At 34.2% G+C, this 20,712-nt stretch overlaps 1 protein-coding gene across 13 annotated transcripts in view; it reads right to left on the reverse strand.

Annotated features, from left to right (window-relative positions):
* Nucleotides 1-20,712, reverse strand: part of STXBP5 (syntaxin binding protein 5) — a 102,952-nt gene that overhangs the window by 17,570 nt on the left and 64,670 nt on the right. For 2 of the 13 annotated variants that reach the window (XM_039568501.1, XM_039568503.1), the window contains 11 exons: nucleotides 20,513-20,660; nucleotides 20,232-20,299; nucleotides 19,156-19,196; nucleotides 18,061-18,281; nucleotides 16,347-16,525; nucleotides 14,434-14,559; nucleotides 13,835-13,986; nucleotides 12,272-12,355; nucleotides 6,448-6,513; nucleotides 3,051-3,110; nucleotides 2,897-2,944 (listed from right to left, as the gene is read on the reverse strand). In XM_039568501.1, coding sequence (XP_039424435.1) covers nucleotides 2,897-2,944; nucleotides 3,051-3,110; nucleotides 6,448-6,513; nucleotides 12,272-12,355; nucleotides 13,835-13,986; nucleotides 14,434-14,559; nucleotides 16,347-16,525; nucleotides 18,061-18,281; nucleotides 19,156-19,196; nucleotides 20,232-20,299; nucleotides 20,513-20,660 — 1,193 coding nt within the window. The remainder of the gene's footprint in view (nucleotides 1-2,896; nucleotides 2,945-3,050; nucleotides 3,111-6,447; nucleotides 6,514-12,271; nucleotides 12,356-13,834; nucleotides 13,987-14,433; nucleotides 14,560-16,346; nucleotides 16,526-18,060; nucleotides 18,282-19,155; nucleotides 19,197-20,231; nucleotides 20,300-20,512; nucleotides 20,661-20,712) is intronic. The other 11 variants (XM_039568508.1, XM_039568506.1, XM_039568509.1 and 8 more) reach the window with 7 other exon arrangements.

Below are 20,712 nucleotides of genomic sequence, written 5' to 3' on the forward strand. Positions count from 1 at the left end.
GCCTTAGAAATTAAGTACTTCCTGCCAATTCTTTCTTCTGTAAATTCATCTACGTTTACTATACTTCTGCATATTGCTTCACAGAATATTGTTTATACTTTCAAATATGTGAAATTCATAAGAGAATGGGCTGGATTCAATAATGGCCACCTAGAAATTTCTCAAATCTCTAGAAATGGTTAGTTAAATTAAGTATCTCAGTATTTCCAAGGTAACAATTAACTATAATTTTTTCAAGGTTCATCTTTGATGCAAATAAAAGGGAAAGATGACCCAAAAGCAACACATTCACAACAGGGCTTTAACTTGATTTACTATCCATTCCTTAGGACAGAGCATTTGCAGTTGAGTATTTAGAAGAAAACAACAAACCAGACCAACTGATCGAAATGCTGGTGCATGAAGCATTTGCATATTGTTTTACTAGGGCTATTGTTTCAGTTTTACATGTTTTTTTGATCCTCTCACCAATCAGAGAAACCTTGTTTGTTATTGTCACTAATTACATAAATCTGTAGAAATAACAATGCTCTACACGAGTTTCAATACAGTGATTAAATTGACAATATTTATGATTGTGTGTGTGATGTTAACACCTTGCAGCCCTATAACTGAAATGAAATTACTTCACACTTTGCTAGCAGTATTCCCTTGCTCCCTGTTCCCATGTGACAAACACAGGAATGATATTAACAGCAACTCAAGTTAACAATGTAAATTATTCTAATTCTGTTTCGCACCACATTTAGCAGGTTGTATTTCACACATTGAAAAAAAATATGGAAAGAACCTGAACTGACTGCCCTATGTGTCAGTGAAGAGAGCTATTACCATGCCATATACATCAAATTCATCCTTGAGAACACAGCTGATGGCAAAAAATTTGTTTCACACAACATGGCAATGTTAATGACAGTGACATATTTTACAAAACTCATTGTCCATTCACATTTGGTTGTCAATTCAGTTTAAAACAATGAAAAGCAAAAACATGCAACTATTAAGACAGAAGAGGTGTTTTATTTATGTGAATGAGCTTAGCATGTAAGTTCAGAAAGAGCTAGAATAAGCATGCCAGATAAGGTATAGAAAACATGGCAGTGAAACAACCACATTCAGTGCACAGCAAACCACTCAAAACTAGGAAAATGCAAAATAAATAATTATCTTTAAGCTTCCAATAAACGGTGCAAATTACACAAATCACAGTATAACTTACACCCAGAAGAACGCATTGCTTATAAATAAATGTTTTGCTTTTTTTAGCTGTGAAAAACATTCCTAATACTTCTAGTTGAAAGGCTTCAAGCTGAAACAGATGTGAATGGCTCTATAGAATCCTCATTAGCATACTTTATTAATGCTCTAACACTAACTCTTCGAAAAGAAGTGGGAAAAAAAAAAGGCGGTCACAGTCAATCAAATTTTCCATGTGTTTTGCACAAGAGAGTGTGTCTTATGTTCAAAATATACAAAAGGGAAACATTACCTCAATGGACACTGATATAACATGTACAAGACTAGGTGTTGTTTTTCTCATTAGAAGACCTGAACATAGACCTGGTTCTAGTTACCCTGAATTTCCTTTAGGGGAACATATTAATGCTTATGTAAAAGACAGCAATTTCTTTTTAATTACAGATGAATTCACATATTATTAACAGTCATTTGCTTTCTTGACTGATATTCAGATTTTGCTGCCTCAAAATTCATTTTCCCTGCCATTTCTGATACCACTGCAAGGTCTCAGCACAGAGCAAGAATATGCCCTTTGTACAGTACTTTCTCATTCTGTACATCAAATTTCAAGGATAACTTTGTCATACTCCTATTTGTCTCACTGAATTTTGAATGATTCTTTGTCTCAAATACTGAATTGTGATGAAAGGGATTAATATTTTAGGATAAAACTTAAACTGCCAAACAGAAAAACCAAAGGGAGACTTCAGGAAAAGAAATCTCTTCCTCCCTAGTCTTAACCTATGGTTCCACACAACCTATGAAATAGTAGCTTAGCAAATAGCTTTACTATATAATTTCAACCTAAACTGACTGAAGAGATAAAATGAAATCATCCTACAATGATATACTAATTTCCTAAATAAAAACAAAATGAACCATTAACAAAGTGATTCTGAAATGAAAGTAACCATATCCCAGTTAAGGAAGAAGAGCTCCTTTCCCAAAGCTAAATCATACAGCCTCTTGCCTTCATTTATTTAATGACCCAGTCATCAGAAGCAGAGTTTTTTTCCATTCCAGTCATGAAAGGGTTCAATCTACCTGCATACAACATATCCCAAGGCAATTTTGTTGCCAAATTGTTAAGACACAAGTCTAGAGCTGGTAGGGTATTGTGTCACTGTTGGATGCACAAAAGTAGAGTTCTGAAACAGCAGTGGAATATACTGATATATACAAGCCAGTACTGTTTCAGATGAATAAATGAAAGCACCATAGTACCTCTTTCTTGACCACAGTCTTATAAAAATCTGACCATATGGCTATGAATACAATGTATAAAAAAGAAATGGTATCAGCCATATGTTCCCAAAACCAGCACGCCTTTGCAAAAGTAGTGGAATCATGTTGTGACTTGCATAGACTGAACTCTTACTGTGTATTAGAATTTCATCCATCCAAAAAAACAGAGAAGTGCAATTGTAAAATCAGAGAATTTAAATCACCAATATCCTTGATTTTTTTAAATTATTGTGCCCAGTGTATTTAGTACAGAAGCAGCCCACTGAATTACCAATTAGCATAAAGAATTAAAAAATTAATAATTTAATGCATTGAAATTTGACTGTTATTTTGCCTTTATTTTTGCTGCTGGGTTAGTGCTGCATAGAGTAAGGCACTGGATTAGAAAGAGTAGAATTTTGCTAGTTCCTACCTATGTCATTGGTTACCATCTTGGAAAACTTTCTGCTTTTGGTCTTCACTGTAAATAATATTTTAATAAAAAAAAAAAAAAAATCAATCAATCTAGGTGTATCAAAAGATGAACTAAAGAAAAATTAAGACTAAAGAAAAGAAAAATACTGTACCCTTTTCTATAAAATTATTCATTTTTTGTTCATCATCAGAATTGTTTGGTGAACCAGAACCTACAAGTAGAGACAGAATGAAATGGATATACACTTGATATGAATGAAGGGGATGTATCTTTGACACAAAAATCAATGTATATTAATCCATATATTATACAATATATGTATACATATATTATACAATATAATATACAAGCTCTGAGTTTAACAAAGACACAAAGAAAATATCAAATACTGATATTGGTATTCTCTGTAGCTGTACTAGATATTATAAAATACAAATTACTTTGGCATGACAGAATTCTACCATATTGGGATTAGCCACAGAAATTATAAAGCAAAGTACAGCGCTGCACATTGCAGTGAGTTTATTGCTAGAAATAATTCCCTCATTGAACAAATGTTTACACTGAATAACTAAATGGCTCTACTGATCATTGCTCCAGACACAAAGATTAGCCTAAGCTATGATTCACAAAACACAGCTGTAACAATAAACACAAGTTCTATAAATCTGTTTCGGTTTTTTTTTTCCAATGCAGTAAATCACTGTTGGACTTCAACTACTCTGCAGACAACTCTGAGTCAATGCTGCCACCTGGATTTTTCTGTATGCCAACCCTGAAAAACTGATGGTGGTAACAGACCACAGCTTCAGGCTTATCATTGTCATGAAATTAAAACATTGTCAGGAAATTAAAACAGAACTAATCTAAAAATTTTCAAATTTAATTAGATTTTATGTTGTGGAAGTGTAAAACCAGAATAGAACACAAGCATTTTGGCACTCCTGAAGACAAAAACTTGGCAGTTTAAATGCTGTACAATGTTTTAGGTCAGATAAACGCTCCCAGAGTCTAAGCCTATTACCACTTGACTTCTACAGAAAAAGCAGGAGATAAGATTATTCCTCCTGCATTTTCACAGTATTTCTATAGTTCTGTGTTACTGAAACTGTAGAATACTCTCCCAACTTGCATAGACAAGTAGTCCCTTTCACAGTCCTTTCATCTATGTAACCACCCACTGGAGGAAGTCTAAGTTACCTTCCACTTCTCCTTACCTGGACATGGAAAGGTGGATTTGAGCAAATGCAGACTTCAGTCCAAATGATGACTGGTCTCTTTTACAGATCATATTGTAACAATGAAAGCCAATAAGGCATTCAACTGCCAATCCCATCCTCTAATCTTAGAGCTAGTAACATGCGAACATTTTCTGTTTGTGTATTTTCCTCTTAACTAGAAAGCCTCTAGACTGCAAAATGTTTCCTTAAATTTAGCCTCCATCCTGCTTCTCAAGCTTGCCAATACTCTGCAGCAAATCTCTCAAAAAGGTCCTTTCTTACCTCTGAAAGCTAAATGCCACTTTCAAGCTTCTTTCCAGTCTTGTGCTTTTGCCCAGAAAAGATATAAACTTAAAACCAAACCTAAGAAATTGCAGTTCTCTCTTCACAAACATCAACAAATGATTTCCATACCAGGGTGGTGCCTCAAGATCTTTTTCAAAGGAAAAATTGAGAAGCCTACCATAAACTTCATCTCATTCACTGAGAGCAGAGGACAAAATCGAGGGAAGCAAGGCACAGTCCAATCTCACTACTAGAAGTTTCTATCTTACAGTTAAATCCTTCCTCCATCTTTTGTTCATTCACTGTTTTTGGTACTTTAGACATTATTTTTCAACCTGCTTCAGCTCACACAACTCAAACAAGCAGGAGGAAGGTAGGGGAAGCCAACTGTTAAACTTAGGAGTTTTCCATAAACATTAATTTTCATCTTTGGACTTGCCTTCATTGCACTGTTGGGGAAGTGATGAATTGAGTTTTACTCTACTTCAACACCCAATTATGAAACCCTCTTATTTAAACTATGCAATGTTTTAAGTTTAAGCGATACAAAAGTTGTTTGGGCTGACATTTGGGTGATGCTGGAGCAAGGGGAAAAAAGGATACACATTAAAGGTTATGATTCATTATCTGTTCATTGAACACATTTTATAGCAATGTACCAGAAACTAGATGTAGCCCAGACTTTCTAAGTGGGTCAAATTCAAATACCTTAGTGAGATTGATAACTCTGCTGAACCTTGACAGAGAAAGGATTTACTGCAACTGCAGCAATGCATGGCAAATTGTTTGCAGGCACTGGTCTCAATATGTAAAAATGAAATAGGAAACATGCACTTTATTCTCAACACCATAAAAAATGCTTTCATTATGAACTATACTGAAGTTGACGGCTTCAGCATGCCAGTGCTTAGCAAAAAAGGTTCGTCATGAAATCACATCTTCAGGTAAGACTTTTAATTAAAATTCACAGCCAGGTTTTGCTTTAATTATAAATAAATCAAATTTACCCAAAGAAAGAGCTAATGAAAATGAAAATGACATTGATTCATCTAGAGGAGTGTTTTGCACAATTTAAAATGAACATCAGAAGACAATTTTCAGATCAAAAATTAAAATTTATGTTAAAATTTCTACTAGAGCTCCAAACACAATGTTTTGGTTAGGCTTTCAACTTGGCTTTGAAAGATACAGGCTACAATAGAAAAGGAATCTATCTTTAGACACCCATCTTGATTAGCATTTTAAACTACATACTATTTCACATGCTTCATTTAAATCTGCAGTTGAGTCCTTTAACCTTGAGTAGTTTTGAATGAAACAAAGTGACATCTTTAGAAGTTTTCAGAGCAATAAATAAAGATAAGTGACAATTTTTAGCTACTACAAAAACTATTCTCTAATACTAATAAACTCTAATACTATGCACTGACATGCATTATTAAGTATTTACATGGTTATAGCTTCAACTAGCCAATATTAAAATAATAAATCTTGAAGGTTTCATTTAAAATATTCACATACAGCAGTGGCAACAGAAAAAAAAAAAGAAACAAAAAACCCAGGTGCAGTAGGAGGAGTATTAAGTAGGGAACTCCTACTCTTTGAGGATGCCAGTTTCTGAAGACCTCTGATTCCACAGAAAAATTTTAAGTTGCCACTTACAAGGAAGCAGAAGTAAACTTGCTCAGAAATAATCTCTACCACTTTTGAAGAACACAAAACACAATTACATGAACTATTACAGGAATCTGTGCATCTCTTGTCAATGCTTCAAAATTCCACTGTGCAGTATGTCCCCTGAGGCATAAATATTTCAGCTTATATCTCTCTTCAATCATCTTTATGAAATATTCCTATTGCATCTCTTAAGTCAGCCTTGTTTTAAAAATGCAGTTGTGCAACACAGCAAAATTTATGACAAGCTCAAACAGTTTGTGAGAGGACAACAGGTTTTATATAATTACTTAACTAGTAAGTGTTAACTTAATGCATGCCATCTTCTGCGAAAATAAGAAGCTGAAGACCAGAGAAAGTTATGATTACCTGACGTGGGCGACTTGCAACGGTCTTCCGGCACCACTGTACCTTCATTAATATCACAAAGACCTGCTGAAACACAAAACCAGTGTATTATAAATACAGTTGCTGTTTTATTTTTACTTCCAATGCAGTCAGGAATGCAATTTCTTATTAAAGACCAACAAGCCAGTTGTGATAGAATTGCTGTTACATATTACTTTTTTTGACATTACCCACAGTAACTGTAGAATCACTTCTTCCTACTAAAGTTTTCATTGCAAAATACACTCTCTCAATACATTTCAGTGTGAACCACTACATTTTAAGCTAGACAGACTTATCAGAACAGTTAATTATTTACATGCTACATATATATATAGCACAAACATAATTTGTTTTGGAAAAAAATTACGAGTTATATTAAAATTGTAATTGCAAAAGAAAATCAGATAAAAGAGGGTATTGACGATTACAAACCTATGATGTGTGAAACTACAGTGCCATTTTTCAAACTACCTTCCCACTGCTACAGTGATATGCTTTCTATTTACCAGTTTGTATTGCCAAGGTGATTTTCCAGAAAAACTCACTAAGAGAATTCAGGTCTTAGGGTGTTTACATATGTGTTCTTCCTTCCATGGAGGAATCACACAAAATTTCTTACATCATCAAATCTGATCAATTTGAATAAGCGCAGTATGGTAACACCTCAAAGCTAATTCCTTTCATTCCAGTAAAGGAAGTAAAACCTAGTCATACACAATCAGATGCAAAAGATGGAAGCTGCCTCAAAATGGCCCTAAATATTATTCCATTGCACAAACTAAAAGTATACAAGGAATTTCTGTCAAGACTGCCCACAATTAAGAGAAGTGCATTTTGTTGATATTTTAAAGTTAGTAATGCATCTTCAGGTTCCTATCATGAAGCTTTCCTTCAGAAATTCTATGATGTGATACTAAGGCAAACAAGCATGTAATACTGAACAATACAGTAATAGCTAAGAAATATTTGTTAAAATTAAAGGGGTTTGCATGCACACAAATATTTCCAATACTGAAAATGTTTGAGATGTGTAAGGGTAATGGCTAAGACAAGAAAGGTATAACATGGAAAGCCTGCCTATACAACTGTACACTACACACTCACAAGTGCATCTGTACATATCTGTCAACAAACAAAAATCAAAGAACAGCTCTACTCCATCAAAGCTTTAAAATTTCCAAACACTAAACCAGAAGTTAATTGTTTAAAGGGAAAAAGGTTCTCCTGAACTACAATATCAATATGGAACGCATTGAAAGTATGTGGTTTTAACAGTTTCATTTATCCAAAATAGTCTTTTTTAAGGTTACTAAGAGCATATATAGCTTAAACCCCAAAACTCAATGACTAGAATTGTCCAATGACCTTAAGGCTTTGTTAACCCTACATTTAACAGTACTGGAACAAATTTAAGTCCTAAAATGTCAAACGAAACTCCAGGTGGAAGCTGTATCTTTCCACTACACAGGAGAAAGAAAAAAGCAATTTATTTAGTCATCTGCCAGGAATCAATGAACACAATGGGATAATCATAGTTTTAAACTGGAGTTTTAAACAGGCATGGGAGACTAAATGTTTTGAACTAGACTGGATTGTGTAAAAAGATTTTTTAAAAATCCTGATGTTGCTTTGACAACAAGCAATACAAGTTTTAGATAGTAGCAGTGCTGGGAGGATAAACCCATACTGTGCTCTTAGAAGTTTTCCCTTCAGGGGCCAAACCAACCAAATCCAAACATGCAGCTCAGGATCACAATTTCCTCTTTTCCATAAAGATTAATTCTTTACCTTCAAGGGGTGAGTTTAACTTCTTGTACTAGTTCTCCTATGAAAATTCATGAATTGACAGGAATAGTCTTTAGCCAAGAATGAAGTCCTACACCTGCATACTTGAATGCTTTGTAGGAACTCTCAAGGCTATAATTTGATTAATATACATCTTAATTAATAATATGTGTGCATTATGGTAATCATTAGGGCATGTAAACCTTGGAAATCTATTCATAGCCATTACTGCTATTACTTAGGAGAGAAAAGGAACAGGAATAATTGAAAAGTAATTTTAGCTATGATTATATTAGTAATTAAACCAAGCAGAGTATAACAAGAATGATTTAAGTCTGTGAACTAGGAGTGTCTGCCCATGACCAAGCTGAAGAAACTCGCAAGACAATCTCTATTGCTCTTCATCTGAAAACCCCAAGTACCCTGATAGAAGCACTGATAGACAGCAAGACAGCTGTCCTGGAAAAATTCTCTAGTTTCAGGCTTGTTTCAGGCTTGTTTCAGGCATCCATGCAAATTGCTATGAACTACGAAAGCAAACTGATCCAGGAGTTTCTGTTTCAGAACTACAGAAACTATAACCTTCTATAACACCAATATAAGTACAAGTGACCTAATAAGCTTTTAGTTTATCTCTGTGAACTCCAGAAGCAAGAAATCTGAAAACCCTCCAAATTACCAAAAATCAAATAATGTCATTGAAGACATCATTACCATGCTGCATTAAAAACTCCCTAAAATTAAAGCTGAAATTAACTGATGTATAAAGTTTCACGAGACTTTTGTCAGTTTTTTTGCACAAGCAGACGTATCTCAGAAGAACCTACAACTTGACTGGAAAACAGCCCAATTAAAAATTACAACTAAAACTAACTTGACATGAAGATGTAAAAGTTAGAATTAAAAACAATTAACCTGAAAAACAGAGTCAAAAAAAAAAAAACAACCCAAAACCAACCCAAACCTAACAATCAAACTTTCTGATACAGTTTCAGCCTTGGCTGATGTCAGTCTCATGACATTTAAGTTAAAAATTTAAATAGTTCATGAAAGGGGATGGAGAAAAGAACATGACCAAGCAACTCCAGAAGAGTTCCAAGTATTTTCTTCCAGTTTGACTCAATCCCACTTTTTGAATGACTCATAAATTACTGTCAAAAAGCTTTTTGATGTAAAATAAAAATTTTTAAAAGTCACATGCATGTCAGAACTGCTTCAGTTTTGTCAGAAACCTAAACTGCCTCTGGCAGAACTAAGAAATAATGACTTTTAAAGAGTTGTACTATTTGCACTAATCAAAAAGTCACATAAAATCTTGTAACTCTCACCAAGAGTAATTTGCAAAAAATGAGTTACAATTCATGTCCTCTGAGAACTTGTGGAACTAAGCAGGAAAAAAAATATCAGCTATATAAGTTTTGGTGTTTCATCATGAAGTGATAACCTGTCTCAATTTTTTATCAGTACTGATTTAATGGCTCCTGTCTTATTTGGCAAAGAGTATATCAAGCAAAGGTCTCCTAACAGTGTAAGCCTCCACCGTGTATAGTTTTCATCACACTATAAAGCTTTTACTTACACATTTCATGTCTTTGGGCACATGGCCAAATTGATTTTCTACACCCTCCCCCTCACTATTAGAGTCTGAAGGCAAAAGTTGATTTTGTTTTTAACCTTGACAAGCACCTGATGACACTGTCTAGCAGGCCTTAACAAAACACATATACTGCATGCTTCACAAACTATAAATTGCCACCCAAAACATGTGAGTAGTATACCTGGTACGAATCACTGATAAATTCCAAAACACGATCCCAACTGGGAGCTTGTATCTGTAGAGCTAGCCTGAAATGACAGTTTACAGTCTAGCTAGTGTAGAGAGCCTTGTCTCTAAATAGATGCTGCTTTAAGACGGGAATCTGAATTTCTTTTCTGAGTAGAAAAAATAAGATGACAGAGAAATACATCATATTCTTGCAACACAAGAGAAGGGAAAAAAATCTTGCATTTCCATTCATATTTTAGGAGATACGTAACTCTTACTCTATGAAATTTTTTAAAAGATGCCTTTGCAAATTTTCAATTGTTTGACTAAGGACATACCATTTACTAAATCCTAAGTATGTTAGCAGATACTCATGATTGATTGAATTGACATTTTATGCTGAAACGTACAGAATATCAGGGTTTTTAACAAGGAAGGACCAATCCTTCCTGCCTTTTTTGGAAGTGGTTGAATGTACAATAGCAATATGCTGCTCTGTTGCATGCTGCCTGAATGCACGTATAAGCTAGTATGATTTTTTTTTTTCCCTTACATACACTGCTGTTGTCTCAAAGAATAGGAATTTTCTAAACCAACCACATTAGATAGAAAAGCACTTTTTCTAGGAAGATTTCGATATTAAGTACCAGTACTTCCTAAAGATTATTAGTTGTATAGCCATTGAAAATATCTTATTCATATAAAAAATAATTTTGAAGTATTAAAATAGAAATGTTTTCAAGATAAAGATTCAATGAAGTCACATATTTCAAAGTAAAATCAAGGAAGCATAAGCTCCTTGCATTTTTGAGAACCCTAAATGCAGACAGGGAATGTCCAAGAAAGTGAGAATGCAAAATCCAAGTTTTCTGATTCTCATATAGTTCCAATCCTATAAATAAATCAAAGGGTAGTGCTTAAATGTAACAGACTTATCATTTGTGGAAAATTAATGAAGTAATTATTGAAGTCTGGGCAACACATATACTGAAATAACTACAAATAATGAGAAATGTTAAATCATAACTAAAGAAATTATTTTCAGTTTTTAAAACGACTGTAGCTCCAAGTTAACCAAGATACTGTCAGGATGGTAAACAGAAAAAGAATTACACCATTAAGAAATTAACTCTTGGCTACAAAACTTGTTTAAACTTATACCTAAATAAAATAGTCCAGGTAAATTTAGCTTTATTTGGTTTCTGAAACTAGTTTTGGGATTTCTACCCATCTTTTTCTTTTCTTCAAAACAATAACCAATCAGTGCCAGATCCTGTTTTTCGGTTCTGTATCATGTTAAGGTGGGGGCATTTCTTTTATGCCTAGCTCCCTTTCTGCCTTGACACTAGAGGAGAAAAGACTATAGAGAAAGCAGTATTTGGCAGTTGAGACTGTCCTCTGAGATGCATTTCCTTTTTCTTGTTGGGGAAAAAGAAACGGCAGAACTAAGACTTGGACCACAATTTCAAGTTTGTTTGGTTTCTTTTTTAAACTCCATTTTTTCAGTAGCTTAATCTACTCTACTTCATTTAAAAAAGGGGTGAGATTACCTACCTCTGCCTGAGGGCTGGAGAAAAGTGACATCCTAAGAAAAGGAACAAAGCTTTTAAAAAATAAGCTTTACATTCTCCAGGTTCTTGGATGCTGTGAATGACGTAGTAAGTCAGACTCTCTCAAGTAATTCATGATTGTGATGGGTTACCTTCCTCACACAGATACCTGAACTTCAAAACTGCTTACAGAGCAGTACAGTACACAAACACCTCCACTGTTAAACCCTATAAACAACATTTTTGTAGAACTTTTCACTTTTAGAAGAAAAATCTCTGTGTAATCACAATGTTTATTCTTATCATTGCTACTAATAATCTAACTGTGGAGTTCTGATGCTTTTTCTGTCAGAATGGGAACCAAGCAAGGAAAGTTACTAGTAAAACAACACTAAATTTGTAAGTAAGATCTTAGCTCTATAAACATCAGTAAATTCTGAGACAGAATCTCCTTTTGATTTTGAGATTTACTTATTTAAAACCACAAAATACAGAGACTATTATGGTCGCTTTTTTCCTTTAAATTTCTTTTAAAGTTATCACAAACAAGAAATACAATGGATGCATGACGGATTGAAATCGGTTTCTACAAATACAATAATTACTTAAAAAGGACTAAGAAAAATAATTGCGCTGAGTGAACAAAACAAAAAAATCAACTTCAGATGTTGAAAAAATATTTGAATGCCATGAGATGACTTACTTATATAAGAGGTGCGAAGCTTTTTCACAGACTCTGAATATAAGTTAGAAAGGCCGCACATGCAAGAAGCCACAGTCAGCATACCTTCATGAAGCAATGAGAAAAGGAAAGACGGAGACACTAACAGTACATTTGAGACAGAAAAGCCAGCCAAGTAACTTGTACAACCAGGTTATTAAAATGCTTTTGCCATGCAGATTGTTAGTGTTAGAAGTTATGAAAAAAGTATGACTTCGTATAAAAGCTCTATTCATGAGCAAAAAGGACTTTCATCATGAACATCTTAGAGACACAGCTGAAACACAGTTATGTGGATCCAATTTATTGGATTAAAATAACAAAAGTTAGGAAAACAAAGGCAAGTGATGTTTAAAGCTCCAAAAGGCAGTTTGTAATCTAAACACATGAGGCACAATCTAAGCCCTTTACTCCCAGGACAAATTAACACAGCCAAACAGTAAAGCTATTTCTTTCTCTCAAAGTTTATTTCATACAAGAAAGTACTTTATCTGACAGGATACCAACTGTGTATGCTCTGTTCTCTATTAATGATTTTTAGATCCATTTCATCAGTTGAAATAAGCTGACTGGTATTAACTGGACCTTTTTCAAACCATTTACTAAAATACCTCCTAGAACATCCATTTCAATTTGTATAAAATATTACCCGAAGAACTTATAAGGACTTTATTCTGGATCTCTTAAAGGAATTAACACTCAATCACGAGGAAGGAGTATTTTGAACAGTTTATTTCCTATTGAAAAACAATCATCTAGGGTAGCAATGACACATTATAATAATAATAATTATTATTATTATGTCTGAAGCTGTTTTCTGAAATAACTTAGGAGTATCCATGACACATTTGGGAGAAGAAAATTTTAGAATACTAAATTTTCCTTTCGGTAACAAAAAGCTTTGCATTTTGATTGAAAAGCTACTTTCCTTTTCAGCTGAAAAAGAACACTCTTCAGCATAGTTTTAAATCTAAGTCCTTTTTTTCTTTTTCAAAGAGAGATTTATTTTACTAGTTTGTATGTAGAAATTTATTTTGTTCATTTAAATCAAAGGTTTCCTCTAAAGCATAACATAACAGTATTAACAACATAATATGATTTAGCTCATCAGGGAAATTTCTAGTAAAATTTTAAAACAGGAAGCCAAAAGATCTCAGCAAACACTCAGGCTATCTGGAAACATTAATGGATTTATACAAACATGTCATATGGGTACTAGCTTTATAAGAAATATCAGGATACTTCTTCATGCTGTGTTAAATTGCTGTAAACTGCATAAAACCATTGTAAATTTATATTTTTTCTTAAAACATACATTACACAGAAAAATAAGTAATGATATCAAGCATCAGTAGATTCCTCTAAGCAACAATTTTTAAGGAAAGATGAGTTAACAAAGCTGCATTAGTGACATTAGCGATAGATCAAGAAGAAAGGAGAAAACCACAGTGAAGAAAAGCATGTTTGTATTCAAAGAATATACACCAGAATAGATGACCAATTGTGCCTTTCTCCTGAGCATAAAATATGCTTTGGGTTACTCACCTCCAGAGGGTTGCCGAGTTTTTCGGGGAGATCGTGGCTCCCTGCGATACGGATCATTGGAGCCATACAGTTCAATAGTGCCTAGATTCAAGAGCACTGTCTTCTGGAGGTAATCGACCATGGCAATACCATTACAGTTTCCAAAAACTACTCTGGAAAAAGAGAAGTGAAAGACAATGCTAATTAAATGTTGGTAATGTTTCATATAAGTATTTTTTGCAGTTCAGCATTTAATACTTCCTAATTTTTATGAATTATCCTAGATTGCACGTGTTTATAAATTACTATTTTAGAGTGCAATATTGTTTAATTGTTCTCTTGTAAAAACATGGCACTGAGTAGAACAGACCACTGTCATTGTACTTGCCACCCTATCTGACAGAGCTTTAAATGACATTCTTGGCTGTACAGTGCCAGGTGAGGAAGAATGATGCTGATTTGCTTCTGCTCTTAGCATCATCGGTATCTGCCATGACCAAAAGGAATTCTCTCATAAGCACAAGAAACTGATTACCTCTATGTTGCTGTGAACACACACACAGACTCAATTTTAAACCACTTTGACAGAATAATGAAAAAACTGTGTAGAATATACTTACAGGCCATACGCTGAGTTGACGGCTAAGCTGGTTATCTGTTGAGGAGGCTCTCCACTCACCCACACCAGCTGGATAACGAGCTCGATTTGGTAGCCTGGAGACTGCTTGAGAGGAGAATTTTTAACTCTGCAAAGTAAACAAAACATGGCCTCTCCATTGTCTCCATTTTCTCCTTGTGGGATCAGAGTTCATTAAATTCTACACCATGCTGGACTTCAAAATGTTGGAAAATTGTAAAAACTATGATCAAAACCAAATAAAAGCAACCAGAAGAAAAAACCACATTGAAACTAGGAATTTACTTCTTTTGATTCACTACCTAATTGAAAATTAATTGAACAATGATCACAAATGTTTCATTTTTCCCAACTTCAGAACAATGCATAACGGTGCTATCATGCTGTACTTCCTTGAATAGATACAGGTGCTCAGTCAGTGTCTAAAAAGAAGGTGTTTCCCATTTTTTTCAGAGTTTCCAAAAGACCTCTGATTTAGAGAATGGGAGTGAGAGGCGTATGTGGAATAAGTACAATAAAAAGGGAAACAGAAGCACAATGTATTGAGAAAAAGGCAAATAAAAAGATGGTAATATGGCAAAACCAAAACAAAAACCAGTAAATTATTGTAATGGTAGACCAGTTGTATGCAATGAACCTGGGACTGGGGGAATTGAAACTCCTGTAAAGATTTTGTTTGCATGCTGACAAACAAATTTACGCACGTCCTGCAGGAAGGATTAGGTCCTGCATTTTTTTACGCAAAAAAAGTTATGTAGAACAAGTTCCTGTTTCCTGAATTCCTCTTATTTTACCCATTTATTCTCACTAATGGATATTTTGGTTTGACAATATTTTACGTAAGTTCAGAATTTTCCAATTTTTCTATTAAGATGAGTTTCTTTCAAAAATACACCTCTCCAACTCATTACAATCAATACAGTTTGGGAACTCTAACCCAAATAAAGCAACCCTAACAGGATTAGTTATTTTCTGGATGGATACACTCAAAGAATTAAAATTCAAGTTGGGACCTTAAACTTCAGAAAACAAAGTATATACTTAACTTTATATCTCTGGGATATCTATTACATATTTCTTACATGCTGTTAGAAAAAGTGATGGCTCAGAAGTCACATAACACACTCTTGTAGGAGAGTAAAAAAAGATAGACCTCTTTTAACTTTAATTTCTTTAAACGGATAAAAGCTCACACAAAGAAGCTGCAGAAAAACCTCCCAATTTAAAGAGATCAAAAAACTTTTCAAAGACATATACTGCAAGCACTATTAGGCATCATGTACAGTGAATATCCATGACAAAGGGACATTTAATTAATTCTGTTTCCAAAAGATGAAGTTGTTCCCTTGGAGAGTTTTCAAAAAATAAATATATTTATAAGCCCAAAGAGTTAGCACTCAGCTAGCTATTTGTAAGAATTTTCACTTTTGATTTGGTTCTACAACTAAGGCTCTTCAAAACTAACAGACGAAACATATTCAGACATACTTGGACTAAAGTAAGAGAGAGCACAAAACATCAATTTTCCTATTCATTTCAAGGACAATAAGATATCAAAGCGACTGAATTGCTGCTATGGAAAACTGTTTGCTCTAAAGCACAATCATCTATAGCTATACTAACATCTATGCCAAATTTTCCTAAAACCAGGTAAATCACAAGGCAAGGATTTTAAAATTTTTAAAAAATCAGCTTAAGAAGTTTAAAAAATTAAGACTGAAATATTTATTTCTTAAAGCAGAGCTCAGCTTTCAGATACTTGGAAAACTTTGCTGCACAATATAAAACATTTTCACCAGCAATGACACATCTGTAACGATACCAAAGTACATATATTCTAATCACATATTCTTGCAACTTTTCATACTCAATGAAAGCATAACAGAATATACTTACTTTAAACATGGGACATTATCACGAAGTCCATCAGACGAACTGCTACTAGTAGATGGATGAGACTGGGGAACAATGGATTGAGGATTGGAACCTGTGCCTGGAGTTGGTACAGGTGGCACCTGCTCACCATCTGGAGTTTCAACATCATTTATTTCATACAGAAGACGTACTTCCAGCATCTGGTTAATTAATGTAAAAAAATTATCAGTAAAGTCTGCCTTTCAAAACACTGAATATGAAATAAATGAAGTGCAAATTAAGACAGTAGTGATAAAAGTGACATCCAGGACTTTTCTGTCTTATAAAAGATAACCATTTAATAAATGGTGTAACTTAAAGACACATGTAGTTTTCAGAAATACAGTCATACTATCACAGCCTGAATATCTGAAGATTGCCAGAACTTGAATGTCTGACATATTTCCCAGTTGTTAAAAGCTTGCTTCTTAATATTGAAAGAAATTAAGTACTGGACCCTTTTAATTATCATTCTGCTGAGACACATTCACAATTAGGAAGATGACTACGTTTATGCAATTCAGGAATGGTAAAACAGAGCTAAAGCCACACAGACAGCTACACTTTTACTGATGCAATACTGTGCACATGGCACTTAGCTCAATGTTTGATGTTGTGTTGAACTAGATCATACATTGTAAAGAACTGTAAGTTAATCATTACTTTTGATTTCCTTCTCCATTATTTGTAACAGAATTAACTGCAGTGCAGAGTAAATGAATTTTTCCACTGTTTTATTATCATTTGCAAAATAGAACTTAACTCACGGACTATAGAACTATGTAACAAAGGACTATATAGTATTTTTTTAAAATATTGCAGAGTTCTGAAGACTAGCTTGATTGGGGCTGATTCATAAAAAATGGACAGGAAAAACTATTCCCTCAGAAGGGAATGTACTTGTACATAAAAAAAAACAGAAGAAAAAGACTTACACCTCACATCCTTAAACAAAGACTTATCATAAGGTAGCAGAATAGGGAGGGGATGGGGGGGTATGTGTGTGTGTGTGTGTTGGAGGAAGGAGGTGAGAGAAAAAAACCCAACTACATTGCAATTAACACTTTACTTAGAACATGCAATACTTTATAATTAAATGGCTTCAAGTTAGGTTTTACTTCATACATTCAAATACATAAATTTGCATGTGTGTGTCTGATTTAACAGAAGACTTCTCAAACTCTTGTAAGAGAATTGTTGTATCTTATACAGAATAAAACAGTGACACAGCAAAGTCCTTAACAGATTTCAGGGCATGTTTGGCACATTTGTACTATTCTAGCTCTGCATACTGCAGAAGTTTTGACAGGACAGATGGTAATTATGAGGACTCAAGGAATCAACACCCTAAAAGTTTTGAAATTCTTCAACTCCATACCTCATTCACTTCTGTTATAATTTTACCTTTGATACAGCCAAGTTTTGATCTACTATTTGTTTTGATAAACAGACCAAAGAATGATTATTGGCTGCAAAACCTCAAAAAGTCACTGAAACCTCTGTCTCAGTGTGCAATATTTACTTTTGTCGGATTTCATAATTAATTACTTTTTCTCCAAAAACCCACATCTCTTTGTTGTGAGTCAATTATTTTTGACCATTTCACTAATATAATCAAAGACAAAAAAATAGTAAATTGCTAGAACAGTCTCATAGCTAAATTCTATGAAGTTAAAAAATGGTCATAACTCTTTACCGGAATGACTTCTGTTGTCACTTCCTGCTTGCTGAACCTGTAAATAATGACATGTGCAGAAACTCCAGCTATGCACAGCATTCTACTTTCTGGACACCATGAGATGATCTGAATAGCATATGGATCTTCATCTACTATATCTGTGTTTGGCCTGTCATCTTTATTCCGTGATTTTTCAAATACTTTGGCTGTTTTTAGTTTATAGAGTACTTGCAATGTTACTAGGAACAAAGCAAAAGAGAAAAATTAGTTTTGATCTAAACATATAGCTAATATATTGACATAGCTAATTCTTGAATTGTATCTTTCTTAACTGTAATTTTAATTCTGTGATACATTTTCTTTCAACTGTCTTCATGTTGATTTCAAACTTCACAGGCATATTTTCTAGACAATGACCCAAATCACTGCTATAAATACTAATCACAACATCAGGAAAACTTAAATTACAGCATCCTTTCTCCACTTCCACATTTCAGTAGTTTTACCTGAATCACATTTCCCTAGTTCATCTGTAAGACTGTCCTATTAGAAAGACTCAAAAGTTTTTAAATCAATATAGACGATACTTCCAATTTCTCCCTTAATAGGTTTATTCATCTGTTTTAGAAAGAAACTTAATGTCTTTAACAGAATCTCCTTTTGACAGCTCTATACTGAATAGAATTTTTAAGCACACATTCAATCAGGTTTGGCTTCCCCCCTCCTCTCTCCCAGGTTCCACTCCCACTCCAAACCGAAATTAAAGATCTCTAACACTCCAAATAGTCCTCCTCCCAGTTTTTAAACATATACATTACATCTGTTCCCTCCCACAACCATACACGCCTCAGCCTTTTGGAAACTCACCAGTTTTCTGCAAGTTTTCAAGACAACTGATGATGATTCCAAGATTACTTTAAACAGCTTTTAAGTACCAAGAGTAGGGTTAGTTCAAACTAGACCAAACATCTAACTTAGTGCAATGATTTCTACTTTGAATTCTTGCTGCATTTTTCACTGTGAGCTGTGTAGACCATCAGATGTAACTGACCCTTTAACTAAAGATGAAAAATCTAAAACAGCACAGGAAAAATCTCAACTGAAAACACTTACTTGCTGACGCATCCCAAAACTTGATTGATCCATCAGCATGCCTATGAAACATTAAAAAAAACCCGAGATGATAAAATGATTAGTTGGAGTGCTAGACCTCTGTTACTGATGGGAAAGTATACAGTTAACATTCTATTTTTATTAGTATTCTTAGTGACACTTGATTTTCACAATTTATTAAAAGCCAGTATTTTACCAATATGTGCTCCAAATACTTTGGACAGAAGAGACTAGAAAAACATTTGGAGCCTAACTCCCTGATGATCCCACTGTACTAAGTTAATTTGCCATTTTAAATACTGAAGCATACCTTACTGTGCACTGTTTCTTAAAAGATGTCCTATATTAGGAGCAACACTTATAAAGAAGATGCCTAAATATACAGTATCCCACTGTTAATGAGTCACCTAACTTGTTTATTTAGCCTTGATTTTGAGAATCAGATGACTATATTTTTTCAGGACTGTCTCAAAGTCTCTGCAATGTGTAGTACAAGGTGACAGTAATCCTGATTATGGCTAATGGGCTGTTCTAAAAACACTTTAAAAGGGCTCTCACTTTCAGTGATGCACTGCACAGTTATAAATTAAATTTCACTTATGTTCCTTACAGTTGTATTAGAAAGATCAGTCTCAAAATGATCGGATTTAAGTATTTGCTTGTCCTTTTCGAGATAAAAAGTTGGCTTCCCTTTGAGAACTGAACCCAGTAACTACTCAATGGACTTACCATGCTTATTTAAAACAGTACTCAGCTATTTTGCAAAAATTAAAGAATAAAAGGTAACTTTGATCCAAGATATTTTGATAGCAAGCACAGGTAATCACAATATCACATCATAATAATAATACCTGTAAAACATCTGCTATCATTTTGTTTCTACCTTCCCTTCCACATTCTGCTTTACTTTCTCAGTAGCACTTCAAGGAGATTATGCCAAGGACATGTCTGGTGATCATAATTTCATGAATCACTCAAACCACTCATGCAAAACAATGTTCCAAAAGAGAAACAAACAATTCTCACTTCTGCTTAATCAGCTAAGAAAGTTATTAGTAGACTATGGTATCACTTACCCTGTAATAATTATCTCTGGATAGCTCTGAGTGATCAAACCCCAGTTGCCTCCACTAATAGGCCATTCCTGGAAGATTAACAAATATACTGAGGAAGAAAATATCATACAGTGCAAAGGTAAGGCAAATTACTACAGTTACTGCAGATCCTCCCCTGCTATTAGCCACTGTCAAAGGCAGGATGAGTCAGGTGAAGCTTTGGTCTTAGTACGGCCACTCATGTTATTTAGAGCTTCTGATTCTCAGTATTTGAAAATAAAAACGTGTAGTAGATGTTGTACCTTCTTACTGTAACCCTGACGTTTCTGTCGAGCACCAACTGAATAGAGGGCAGGTATGAGATCCACAGGACAATCAGCAAAATATTCACAGCAGGTAACCGGAGACTCATGTATAGTCAAAGGATAGGGATTCTCAAATATAGGATACCTTTAAAGGAAGAAAGATAATAACTGTTAATCCAGGGAAAACTTTTTTTGGA

This window comes from Corvus cornix, chromosome 3 (assembly GCF_000738735.6).
Source record: "Corvus cornix cornix isolate S_Up_H32 chromosome 3, ASM73873v5, whole genome shotgun sequence".
Lineage (NCBI taxonomy): Eukaryota > Metazoa > Chordata > Aves > Passeriformes > Corvidae > Corvus > Corvus cornix.